This window comes from Lipotes vexillifer, unplaced genomic scaffold (assembly GCF_000442215.2).
Source record: "Lipotes vexillifer unplaced genomic scaffold, Lipotes_vexillifer_v1.1 scaffold1034, whole genome shotgun sequence".
Lineage (NCBI taxonomy): Eukaryota > Metazoa > Chordata > Mammalia > Artiodactyla > Lipotidae > Lipotes > Lipotes vexillifer.
In genome coordinates, this window is record NW_006790288.1 from 253,664 (window position 1) to 266,032 (window position 12,369).

Genomic DNA, 12,369 nt, shown 5'->3' on the forward strand with positions numbered 1-12,369 from the left:
TCAGCAGTCAGGCCCCTTCTCCCACTCCCAGTCCCTGTTTTTCCTTCTCACCTGGACCTCAGGCCTTCCCCTCAGGTAGCAGCGTCTCCAGAGCCTGATTTGGGGTCCCAGATATCCAGGCAGCAGCAGCCCTGGGGGTAAAGGGCAAGCTCCCCAATGTGAGGGGAGCCCCCACTCCTGATCAGCCAGGCTTTCAGAGGAGATAGCAGGTCGAGGGAGCCAACGAGAAGAGACTGCCAGCAGGGAGGGACTGTCCCGCCAAGGACAGAGCTGATTCAAGGGGGTCAGGGCCCCTCTAGAGAAGAGCCACACAGAACTGGGGGGCCCAGGAACCATGAAGCTTGGCTAAGGAGGAAAGGGAAATCAACTGACAACCTAGAAAACTGATGACCCCAGTTTCCCCAAACTGGGTCAGGAAGGAATGTCCAGCTGCCGCCCACTCAACACTGCACGTGTGATCAAACTACCAGACTCCGCCCTAGAACTCTTTATCTGCTCTCCTTATGAGCCTTCAAACTAGGCCTCAGGACTGATTAAAGTTGATTTTAGGGAAACATAAAAATGTTTGCGTGAGACAGGAAGACTAATAAGGTTGAGGAGGACAAAAAAGATGCCTTATGTTAACTTTAGGATTTCTGTCTTCCTGGGGACAGTCAGGTACTATAAATGACAGCTAACAGAAGAGGAGTGAGGACCTCAGACACTGTCTTTTCACTTCTCATCTAGTGGGATGAGCCTGTGAGAGAGTCAGAAGAATTTAGGAACTTTAGACACCTCACCTGCTGTCTAGGGAGCCATGAATCTGGGCAGTGTTCTGGGTCATAGCCAAGATTATGGAACTGTAGTATCTGTTCCTTGCTGTAGCGTAAGTCCCAGTCCCAGACAGATAGCTGTGGGTTAGAGTTCCCAGCTGGGGGCTGGGAGTACCCTGCAGTATAGACTTGTGTATAGGTGTTGAACTGGATAGAGGAAACAAGAAAAGGATGGTTAAACAAACAAAAATATATAATCCTCCCAAGTCTAGAGAGAAATCATGAAATTCTCATCTCTTAAGAATCAGATATAGGGTGAAAGTCCAGTCCTGAAAGTGAGCACCAACCTCCCCCTTTCCATCCACAGACCTCACTTTTCATAATCAAGACTAAACTTCAGAGAGTAGTGGGATTTTCTGGGGTTTTTTTTTGGTGGGGGGGGGGCACACACTGCACAGCTTGTGGGATCTCAGTTCCCCAGCCAGGGATTGAACCTGGGCCACGGGAGTGAAAGCCCAAAATCCTAACCAGTAGCCCACCAGGGAACTCCCAGAGAGTTCTTCTTAATGGGGAGAAAAAAAGTCAAAAATGGAACTCACTGACCTGTCCACTCTGCTTTCCACGCTCCCAGGGAGTGTCTCTCAAGAATGTAAGGGTGTCAGGAACCCTGACGCTGTCATGAAGAGCAAGAAGGAAGAACTCAGAGAATTCAAACTCAGCTGGAGACTGCTGGAGGAGCTGCCAGACGCAATCAAGGAAGAGGAGAAACACTGGGGCCTGAGAAGAGGGAAATTAAGAGGTTGGAAGGGGCTGTGGGGACCTAAATGGGGAGGATGACAAAATAACAGGGGATGAGGGGCACAGGAACAGAGGACACTAAGGAGGTCAGGGAGTGGAAATCTCAGTTGAGGTAGGGGGTTGTGGTCCCTCACTCATCTGGGTCTCCCTTCAAGCTTAGCCCAACCTCAGAACCCTTTGGACCTAATTCACCTCCGATGGATTTTACTATTTAATTTTCTCATCCCTGTACTTCTTAATAATACTCTCCCAGTACCCTCCCCAAACATTCTCACCTCTTCACTGGCCCCAGTTCCCCCAAGTCGGGTCAGGAAAGGATGTCCAGCTGCCACCCACTCTCGCTGCACTAGTGATTGGAAGCCAAGCAGTGTCCGGGCTTCAGGGGCTGAAAGCAGCTGGACGAGTGAAGAGAGGAGGCCATTGAAATCACGATCACCGCGCTCTGGGTGATAAAGAGGGATAAGGGACAAAGAAGGAAGGCCAAGAAACTAGGGCAGAAGAGAGTGAGAAAAAGAAACATGGCAAGAGGAAGTGAAAAGCACAGAGGGGGAAAGTTTGGGGTAGGTAGGATTGAGAGGGCACATAAAAGTGAAGAGAAAACAAAGACTTTGAGTGATTCACTTCATACACTCCACCGAGATAGAAATACCCAGCTTCACATGTAGGAAGCAGAATCATAAATGTCTAACCAGCTTCCACATTTTCCTTCCCACCCCAACCCCAATCCCCATCCTCTGATGGAAGGACAGGAACAGAGGGCTGAGAACCCCTCTGTTAGGGACCACAAGCTTAGTGGGGAGGCAGAAGTAGCACTGAAGGATGAGTTAGAGCTGATGGGTAGTTCCTAGCAAAACGAGAGGATGCTAGCACTGGGAGGGGACAAGGAAGCTTTATAGGTCTCCCTCCCTGAGCAGAATCCAGTCAGGTGAGTAAAGAAAAAAGGCAAGGAATGGAGTGGGTTGGCCCAAGAAACTCACCTTGAAGTACTACAGAGCGAACCCTGGATGTCACTAAGACTGAGATGTCACTGGCCTTTCGAAGACAAGACCTGGAGGAGTGGGTGAGGAAGAGAAGGGGAGAATAACAAGCCTGGAGGAAGGGAATGATGGGTCAGGGGATACAATAGAGACAGACTCCCAATTCCTTCCCCCTCTCCTTCTAAGGAGAAACAAATAACAGTCTTCTTGGGGAACCAAGGAGAAGAGTTAATGGAAGACCATTTAGGAGTCAGAGGGAGTACCTGATGTAGTCCAACCATCGTGTTCCGTCCAGAGCTGAGAGCCATTTATCCTCAGCCACAGATGAATCTGAGAGAGAGTAGAGGAGTCAGAAGGGCAAAGAGATCAAGAGAACTGGGAGTTCAGGATCCAGAATTAAGAAGGGTTAATAATAAGTTGGGTAGTGGTTACTTAGGTCTGGGGATAAGAATGAGAAGTAACTATAAATGGCTATGAGGTTTCTACAATTAAGTTGTGGCGATGGTTGTACAACATCGTAAATACAATGAAATGCATTGAATTGTACACTTAAGATGGGTGAAGGGTGAATTTTATGGTACATAAATTATATCTCAATGAAGCTGTTTAAAAAAAAGAATATCTTGGGGCTTCCCTGGTGGCGCAGTCGTTGGGAGTCCGCCTGCCAATGCAGGGCACGTGGGTTCGTGCCCTGGTCCGGGAGGATCCCACGTGCCGTGGAGCGGCTGGACCCGTGAGCCATGGCCGCTGGGCCTGCGCGTTCGGAGCCTGTGCTCCGCGGCGGGAGGGGGCACAACGGAGGGGCAAAAAAAAAAAAAAAAAAAAAACCCCCCTTATTTGTCCTAAAACGGCTGCTTTACCCTCTCAGTTATGGATTCGGGTTAAAAAAAAAAAAAAAAAAAGAATATCTTGGGGTCAAAAAGACAGGAAATCAGTGAGTCTGTGGGAGATGGGAGTTGAGTAGAAAACTAAGGATCATTGGGTTGAAGGGGTACTCATCCACAGCAGGCAAAAGGGTAAACGAGGTTAGGGTCAGCAGACCTAGAGATGGGGTAAGGGGTCAAAGTTTATCTCACCAGGCAGGCAGAGGGCCCTCAGCCTCAGGTGGGCAAGTTGGACATCTGCAAGACTGGGGAGCTCATCCATAGTGTCTACCAGGACAACGTCTGAATGCCCAGCCTGGAGCATCGACTCCACTACTCTGGAGGGGAGAGAGTCAGAAAGTAAGGGAAGGTGTCTGCCCTGAAGATCTAATGCTTGATTCTTCTCATAAAACCTCCCCTCACCTGATATCATCCTTGTTGGGGTCACTGGCTGTATAGAAGCCACCACAGCGGAGAAGATCACTACCCCCAGGGTGATGCCAGGACAGGCGCTTCACGTGGATGAGAGAAGGATCACTGAGGGAGAAACTCCTAGCCCCACCCTACCCTTGCCCCCACACTGACCTCACAGGGATCCCCTCCCTCCACAATGACCCGTAACCTCCCATGACCCTCTAATTCCCAACCGTTACCCTCACCCTCACACTGACCGGTCCACGGCCCTGATGGAAGTGGCCAAATGCTCTCCTGACCTCACTGTCCAGAGTTCGGTTAGGGACCCAGAAGTAACGGGGGAGGCTGTGAAATTGAGAGTTACATCACAGCTTGGCTCAGTGACCTCATTATAATGCAAACCTGTTATTACAAGGAAGCTGCTTAGGAGGGGATCATTCCAAGGGATCTCAAGTTTAGAGATCTAGGAGTTAAAGGGGATAGCTTTGCAGATGTCCTAGGAGGCTGGAGTTTGTGGGAAGTCCTAGTTTTAGAGGATCAGGGAAGTGTGGGAAGATTGAGGGGGCAGCAGGGGTTGGGTGGACTGGGGGATCACCTGGTGGCTACGTCGAACCTCTCATTGACAGTGCTGACCCTCCAGCCCCTGGCCCCCTGCTTTTTCCGCTCAATCTCCCAGTCTTCTGATGTCTCCAAGAGGGGAATAGGTGGTTTTCTGGAACCAGAACTCTGGCCTAGAGCAGGAGGGAGGCACAGAGGAGGAGGAAGAGGAGCCAGAGCCAGCTCAGCTCTTTTGTCTTCAGCCAGCTTCTGCTTTTTCAGACTCTCTACCCTTTCCTTATCCTAAAGGCCCCACACTCACCAGCCTTGCTCAAGGTTATCCCTGCATACTGTTGGGCTTGACTGTTCTGAGCTCTGGCTTGGACAATGGCCATGGTCACCTGTAGAAGAAAGGACATCCCATCCTTTGTCTCAGACTGAAGTGAAAAGAAGGAAATAGGGCTCATGTGTTGCTCCACTGTCTTTGCTGCCAACAGAGAAGAAAAGCGAAGGCAATCCCTAACGAAGGGAGCTTCCACAGGTCATGGGGACTGGAGTCAGGGGAACACATTTAGGACCAGAGAATGACAGAATGGTAATTCTGGGAGGAATCTTGGGGATAATCTTATGCAACCCTCCCTGTTTTTCAAAGGAAGAAACTTGTCCGCAGTTACACTCCTGATAATTGGCAGAGCTGGGCTAGAATTCAGGCCTTTGCTCTCATTATACTATCATTTTAGTCACTTCTTGAGAAGAGAAGCAGAGAGAATGATGAGAGGGATCTTGGGAGACAGGGGACTATTGGGAATTTCCAGGGAAAGGATGCCAAGGTTCTAAGGGGAAGAGGGGTCCTTGGGCTGGAGGCCTCTTACCTGAAAGGCCTGTGGCTCTAGTCCTCCAGCCTCAAAACCAACTCTGAGTAGCCGGAAGTCTTGGCCATGAATCAGAATCTCCTCAGGGATAAATTTAAGCAGGGACCCTGGACGGAGGAGCTGGACTCGGGACAGGCCATTCACTGAAGTCAAGAGAGAGTGAAGTAAGTCAGAAAGAGAAAAACAAATACCGTATGCTAACACATATATATGGAATCTTAAGAAAAAAAAAAAAAAAAGGTCATGAAGATCCTAGGGGTAAGATGGGAATAAAGACACAGACCTACTAGAGAATGGACTTGAGGATATGGGGAGGGGGAAGGGTAAGCTGTGACAAAGTGAGAGAGTGGCATGGACATATATACACTACCAAACGTAAAATAGACAGCTAGTGGGAAGCAGCTGCATAGCACAGGGGGATCAGCTCAGTGGTTTGTGACCACCTTGAGGGGTGGGATAGGGAGGGTGGAAGGGAGGGAGAGGCAAGAGGGAAGATACACGAACATATGTATATGTATAACTGATTCACTTTGTTATAAAGCAGAAACTAACACACCATTGTAAAGCAATTATACTCCAATAAAGATGTTACAAAAAAAAAAAAAAGCTAGAGAGCGGTGTAGCCATGGATCAGGGTCCCTCTAGGAGGAACTCTTCCAGCCCATCCCACTCCATCCACTCAGGCTGTCCTCTGAAAATAAAGGAAGGATGAGGAGGGGTTCCGACACTCCCAGTAAGCCCCTTTACCAAGCTCCCACACTTACCAGCCTCTAATCGCCCAATGTTGGCCAGGGAAAAATCATACTCACTGCTCAGGGGAGTCTCCTAGAGGAAGCACATGAACTGATGCTAAAGACATCTGAAGTCTCATTCTTTGTCCTACCTTGGCAGCCCTAACCTCCCTAGAGATGGTCCCCATGGACAATCCCTGATACTCTCAGAAGACAGCCCTTAAGCATAACTCTCACTTTCTCACTTCCTGTAATGTTTGTCTACATCTTCGAGACTCCCCTACCCACTTCCCACTAGTTGTCCTTTGCACTGCCCTAACCATCTCACCTCACTCCGCTGCCATCCACAGGGCTGGAAGGTGACCCTCAGGTTGCTGCAGATCAGGGTTCCAAGCAGTTCAGGTTCCAACCCTTTCCTCACCCCTGGGGCCCATGCTAGGATCTGCTCCCCTGCAGGGCAAGAAGGGAAGCCAGGTTATGACTGTTCCCAGTACTGCCCACACTTGTATACACCCACTCCTCTCAGACAGGAGGATCTAAAGAGGGAAGATTAAGATCCTCCCCTAACCCCACTAGAATGAAAGCTTAGGAGGAGAGAATTTATATTCTTTTACTCTAGAGCCTAGAAAGTGCCTGGGACATAGTAGGCACTCAAATATTTATTGAATAAGTAAATGAGAAGAGGAGTAACAGGGTCAAGAAAACAGAGGGACCATCAAGGTCCAAGCTCCCAGCCAGCCCTGGACAGAGAAGAGAGCAAACTTCAGGAAGAAGCACTTTGAGCTAGGAGAGGAGTACAGAGGTACCTTTGGTGAGGTTTGAAACAAGGTCTGAGGAGCATGAAATTTGGAGGAGTCTTTGGAGATCAGAAGTATTGGAAGGGCATTATTACCTGGGAGGCATCCAGAGGCCAGGCAGCTGCCAAGCTGATGACTCCTGGGCTCTGGCATCCCACTGCCCTGGACAGACTTTGGTCCAGAGAGCTGCGAAGGGTGTAGGGTTAATCCCTAGGCCTCTCCAATCCTGGGGTCTGGGGTTACTTCAGCAACCACCTCTGGAGGCCTACACTTAGACACTCAGGATAAACTGAGATCAGTGGCTGTGGGGAGCTCAGCGCGGTGGGGTGGGGGGGGGCGGTTGGCAGATAGTTAAGGGAGGGGCTGGTTAATGGATAATGAGACAATGAACTTGAAACTGCAAAAAAGACCAAGCTCCATCAACTGAGGTTGATATGAGACACACCCTCCTCCTGCTCTAGATCCTTTTCTTCCCTCTTTCTCCACACCATCCCCATTCACACCCTCTTGCTAACGCCCCCCTCGCGCAAGCCCGTTTCCTCTCCTTACCCCCATCTCTGGCTCCTCCTTCTGGGGGGTGACGTTGAAACTCTGGCCCCGGCCCCCCCACCACATTTCTCTGGCTCCATCCGGGGATGGAGCGGTCAAGGGTGGGAAACCTCGAGGATGCTCAAGCCCCTTGGGGAGAGGCTGAATCTTGTAGATGGGAGGAGGGAAGTCAGGGAGAGGGGCAGGAGGAAGATTCAAGGGAAAGGAGCATTTGAGGTGCAAGGAGCACGCTTTGGAGTCTTTTGAAAGGTGTGTCCAGCCCAGCTAGAGAAGGCTCCTCGGAAACTTCAGTCGACTCTGGAGAGGGCGGGAGAGATGCCCAGCCCCTTAAAGGAGAATACACACAATTTTGGAAAAGTGGAAAGGAAGTGGAGGAGCCTAAGAAAGGTGAGGAAAAAATGGGGAAGTGAGAAAATACCCAGATTCCCCGCTTTACCCCAAACCCAGATCCTATCGTCTTCCTGTTCATGAGCATTGGAGACTGTTTGAGGGGAGCAATAGTGCCAAGTATTAAACTGGAATCATTGGGCCACTTCCCTGGACTCTCACTGATGGCTTCCCTGGGAAGCTGTTTTTGTTTTTTTGTCTTCTTAAAGGGGGTGGGGGTGGGGGGAATGTTAAAGTAGAGCAGACTTCCTTGCTGCCTCCCCTTACAGACCTAACAGAAGTGGTTGAGAAGAAATTTATTAATGGAAATTGGCCCTCAGGGTATTTTTGCCTCGGGAGGGAATTAGGGAGGGGGGTGAGTTAAAGTGTTTTTGTGTATCCTTCTCCAGAGAGCATGAAACATATCTCATGTGAAGGGTCCAGTGGAAAAGTAGGGAGAAAAATTGAAACATCTGCAGGATACAGACACAGGTACAGGTATGTTTACATGCAAGTTCTGGTGGTGGGGGTGGGAGGCTCAAGGAAAAGATCCACTTAATCCAACACACACACACACACACACACACACACACACACACACAACCAGCTGGAAACTAGGGCCCATTCCAGGTACAGGAGCCCTCCCTCCAGCCCAGACATCAGATCTCCAAGTTAATGATTCATGTTAAGGACTTTGAAGGCTGAGGGTTGGAAACCTCTGTTAAGTGCAACAGTCCCATCCTCCCACCCTCCCCCTTGCAACCCAAGAAGCAAAGATGGGTGGGGAGGGCACTAGGAGGGAAGTAAAGGAACTGTAGGCAACGGTGACTGGGGGTAGGAATGCAAAACTCTAACTTTAGGTATGAAAAAGACAGAAAATAAAATACAAAGTAATGAATTCATGAGCTGCTGTTTTATTGATTTTGAGTTTGTACATAGGCAGCAGTTCTTAGGTGGGGGCCCCAGTTTTCCAGTGACAACTCTCTCTTCCCCCCACCAGCACACATACCCTTCTGGCCTCAGCTTTAAAAGTTTCCTGTCTTGGCTGCAACTGTGGAAATAGTGAAGATATTCTGAGGCAGGGAGTCAGTCTGGAACAGAGAGGCATACACCTGCTAGGAAGGTAGCCCAGAAGCCTGATATTAGAAGTCTTAAAAGCTACCAAGCCCCACCACCCCCACCTGCATTCCATCAGCCTCAATCTCTTGGGGGGAAGAAAATATTTCCCAAGGTCTGTGGCAATAGGAAGAGCTGTGTACCACAATTTAAAAATCCATTATCCACTTTCCTTCTCCCCACCACCCTTCATTCAAGAGACTCATTCTATTCTTTAATACTTGAGGTGTAGGAGCAGCAGAGGAATACAGAGAAAAAACATCAGGGGAATGGTGGAAGGTCAGAGGCAGAAAAAAGATGGGTGACTTGGATCAGCACCTCACCAGGAATGCAAAGGGGGCAGCAGCTGAGGGTTAAGTAACAGGAAGACCCCCTCTGTCCATTCTACACACACCCAGTAGAGGTTTAGTGGATGAAAGGAAGGGTGAAGAGGCAAGGGGCTGTATCAGATTTTTCCATTTTCAGAATCCTGCTCTGGTTGCAGGTTTGTGCCAGGAGTGAAGGCTGCTGGGAGGGGCAGCTAGAGGAAGGAGGTGGAGCTGAGTGACTCACAAGATGAGTCACAGATCCAGTTATAAGCACAGAAAAGAGGCCAAGGTCCTCCCCACCCCCACTCCTCTCTGCACCACTGTCAGCCAGTTTCCCTTTCTCTTTTCTACTGCCCCTTACCCAAGTGGCCAGTGAAGAGAGGTGGCATGGAGAAAGTCTCCATGGGGGATGTCATGATATTTTGCTAGTCAACTTAAGTTCAGGGGGCAGAACAGCCTATAATTTGCAAACCAGGTATCTACAAAGTGAAAGAGACAGACTGCCTACAAGAGTCACTGAATCTGTTGTTGAAGGGCCTGGAGGGAAAAGGAAATTAGAAAAATCTGGGGTGCGGGTGATTCCAGGCCGAGAAGGGGCTTCTGATTCTGTCTTCTCACCTGTGGTTGTGTGTCTGGGGCACTGACTCCTTAGAGAAAGAAGAGGACACAGAGTCCAGAGGTGTCCGAGTAACTGGGGACAATTATCTTTGAACCTCCTTTATTGGGAAAGATAAAATGAGACTGGAACCTTGGACATGTGGCTGTTTAGAAAGTAGTAAGAATAGCAAAAGCTAGGTTCTCAGAAGTCATTCAGAACCAGCTCCTTTCTTTCCAGCTCAGTATCATTCCCAAATATACAACAAAAAGTCATTGCTAATTTCTGTTGTGTTGGTCTGTGAGCTTTAGTTTCACTTGAGAAGAAACAGCCAACAGGAGAGGGAAGGAACTTCCCTCCAGGCCCTGTACAGCACTGAGTTAAACACTGTCCACACTCCATAAAGAGACTGAATCTTAAAAAAAAAAAAAACAACAAACTTTTAATATAATCTTTTACTTTTGTTGTAGAATCCAGTGTGAGGGAAAAACATTTGGTTAAATCTTATAACTCTCAATAAAACCAGCATAGATTAAGGGAGGAATTTGGAGGCCTCTCCTATAGTATAGTTGCTCCATCAGGGCTGAGATGGAGAACGTAGGGTGGAGGGGTAGCACTGTCTTAAATCAAAAGGGGAAAAATAAGAGCCCTGAAAAACCTTCCCTCTCCAATAAAAACCTCAGTAGGTACCCCAGTGCCTGGATTAAAGGAACTAGGTGCACTTATTTAAGCCTGAGAGATATCATCCCTCATCCAGGGTTGAGGGGTCTGCCTCCCCCCTTCACCCACACCCTCCTTAACTAAGGAATCTGGCTCATTTTGAGTGCACATCATGTACCCTTCTCCTCCCTTTTCCCCAACACAGTAATTGCATGAGCTTGCCTCTTCCACCCCCTCATCCTCCCCAAATACCATAAACCAACCAGAGTCTGTCTTCATCTTGCAGGCATTATTTTTTCACCACCCTCCCATTCCACAGCCCTCTCAAAGGATGAAGCAAAACAAACTTTACTCATCCCTATGGAAAAACATCCATTGACTCAGGGTCCCTCATCTTTAGAATAGAGAGGGTGTTTTTTTTTTTTAATGTGTCAATAAATAGATACCTTCCCAAATTAAAAAAAGAAATGTATTTCTTAATGAAAAAGCTAGAGGGCCTAAATAAAGCCCTATTTTACCATATTCACCCCTAGGCCACCCACCAGAATTTCCACCTTTTTTATTTGAAAAGAAGTCAAAAGCAATTGGGATTGGTTCATTTATAAATCAGAACAAAAGCAAACATGACACAAGGTTTCCGTTTTTGTTCATTTGTCCTCAGTTTTTAAAAACAAAAGTATTAACTAGAATCTAATAACAGGTCAAATCCAAACACAGCAGTCCAGTGGAGAATCAACTTTCCTGGTTTTATTCTCTGGGAAAGTCCCTGGTCTGTTTCCATTTCTATTGGTCCAGGCCAAAATCCTATGATATAGATGGATGCCTATGGGAAAGCTAGGTGAGCTATGCAAATTCTCAGTGTGGGTTTTAGCCACCTGTTGTTTGGGTGCATGTTAGGGGACGAAGTTCATAAGGTGGTGGTCTCACCAGTGTTGTTCTAACCCTGGAAACAGGGTAAGGTGAGCAAGGCACTCACTTTGGGCACAAAATTTAAGGGGTAACCCAAAACCCAGTAACCAAGATACTATTTTTAACACAGTATATTTTGAAAATCAAAACTAATGTAAAAAAATCCACAATGACTAAAGTATCAAAATTTTAAATAAAGACAGGATTCAACCCGTACTTGCTCAGTTCAGCGTTCCTACCCTCACTCTAACCCCATTCTGTCTGGATTCTGTCTTTTTTAAGATTCTGATATTTTGCTCATCATGGATTTTTTGCATTAATTTTTTAAAATACTGCATTAAAACAGTATTTATCTTGATTACTAAGTTTTTGGTATCTCCTTAAGTTTTGAACCTGAGGGGCGTGCTTGTCTCACACTAGTCCCAGTCCTGCCCAGAAATATATACATACCCTCCACCCTCCTTTGGAACCTATCTCCTTTGACCTCATTGCTTCCTTAACACCAGGTTTGTTTTCAAATAAAAGCCTAAGAATTAACAGCCATGGAAATTATTAAATCAACAATCAGATTTAGAAAATAAGTGACTTTTCAAGTTTGTTGAGGAGAAAGGAAACTTTCTAAATTGTGAGCAGTTCCAATGAATAGGACAGTCTTGGCTGGCTTTGTTACCAAGGGGGAGATGGGATGACAACTTTTCCTGATTGGGCAGAAGCAGCACAGGGCAAACACGAGTCCCCCTAACACACACACCCAGCCCATATCTACCTTGGATCAAATGTGGGGATTACATTCCACAGGATGGTTTATGAGTACATACCTCAAAAGAGAAATCCAAATACAGAAAAATAGCCCCAATTAACACTCTGGACACTTAAGTACACTTATTCCCCTTCCTCATATGCACCCAGGAGTGTATACAATTGCATAGTTGAGTTTTTTTCCCCCCAGAAAAAAAAATTTAAAGAAAAGGGAAAATTGGCCCAGGATAGGTCCTCCAGTTTAAAGCTCTTAGAAATGATGCTGGCCAGAGCATAGGCTGTCCAGACTTGTGCTTTGTGCAAAATGCAAAGGAGCTCCCCCTTACTGTGTCCACAGACCCACTCCCACCCTCTGGGGAAAACGAT

At 47.6% G+C, this 12,369-nt stretch overlaps 1 protein-coding gene across 3 annotated transcripts in view; it reads right to left on the reverse strand.

The window, feature by feature from the left end:
- MTMR11 (myotubularin related protein 11) overlaps positions 1–7,608 on the reverse strand; it is an 8,803-nt gene extending 1,195 nt beyond the window's left edge. Inside the window, exons 1-16 of one of the 3 annotated variants that reach the window (XM_007463484.1) lie at positions 7,291–7,608; positions 6,837–6,912; positions 6,273–6,394; positions 5,978–6,038; positions 5,214–5,356; positions 4,664–4,742; positions 4,400–4,535; positions 4,062–4,149; positions 3,814–3,902; positions 3,604–3,728; positions 2,791–2,857; positions 2,528–2,598; positions 1,826–1,992; positions 1,356–1,529; positions 780–959; positions 52–345 (exon numbers count right to left, since the gene is read on the reverse strand). In XM_007463484.1, the coding sequence (XP_007463546.1) occupies positions 52–345; positions 780–959; positions 1,356–1,529; positions 1,826–1,992; positions 2,528–2,598; positions 2,791–2,857; positions 3,604–3,728; positions 3,814–3,902; positions 4,062–4,149; positions 4,400–4,535; positions 4,664–4,742; positions 5,214–5,356; positions 5,978–6,038; positions 6,273–6,394; positions 6,837–6,912; positions 7,291–7,356 (1,938 nt within the window). In that variant the 5' untranslated portion in view covers positions 7,357–7,608. Of the gene's footprint in view, positions 1–51; positions 346–779; positions 960–1,355; positions 1,530–1,825; positions 1,993–2,527; positions 2,599–2,790; positions 2,858–3,603; positions 3,729–3,813; positions 3,903–4,061; positions 4,150–4,399; positions 4,536–4,663; positions 4,743–5,213; positions 5,357–5,977; positions 6,039–6,272; positions 6,395–6,836; positions 7,057–7,290 lie in introns of those variants that run through there. The other 2 variants (XM_007463483.1, XM_007463485.1) reach the window with 2 other exon arrangements.
- Between the last annotated feature and the right edge of the window lie 4,761 nt (positions 7,609–12,369).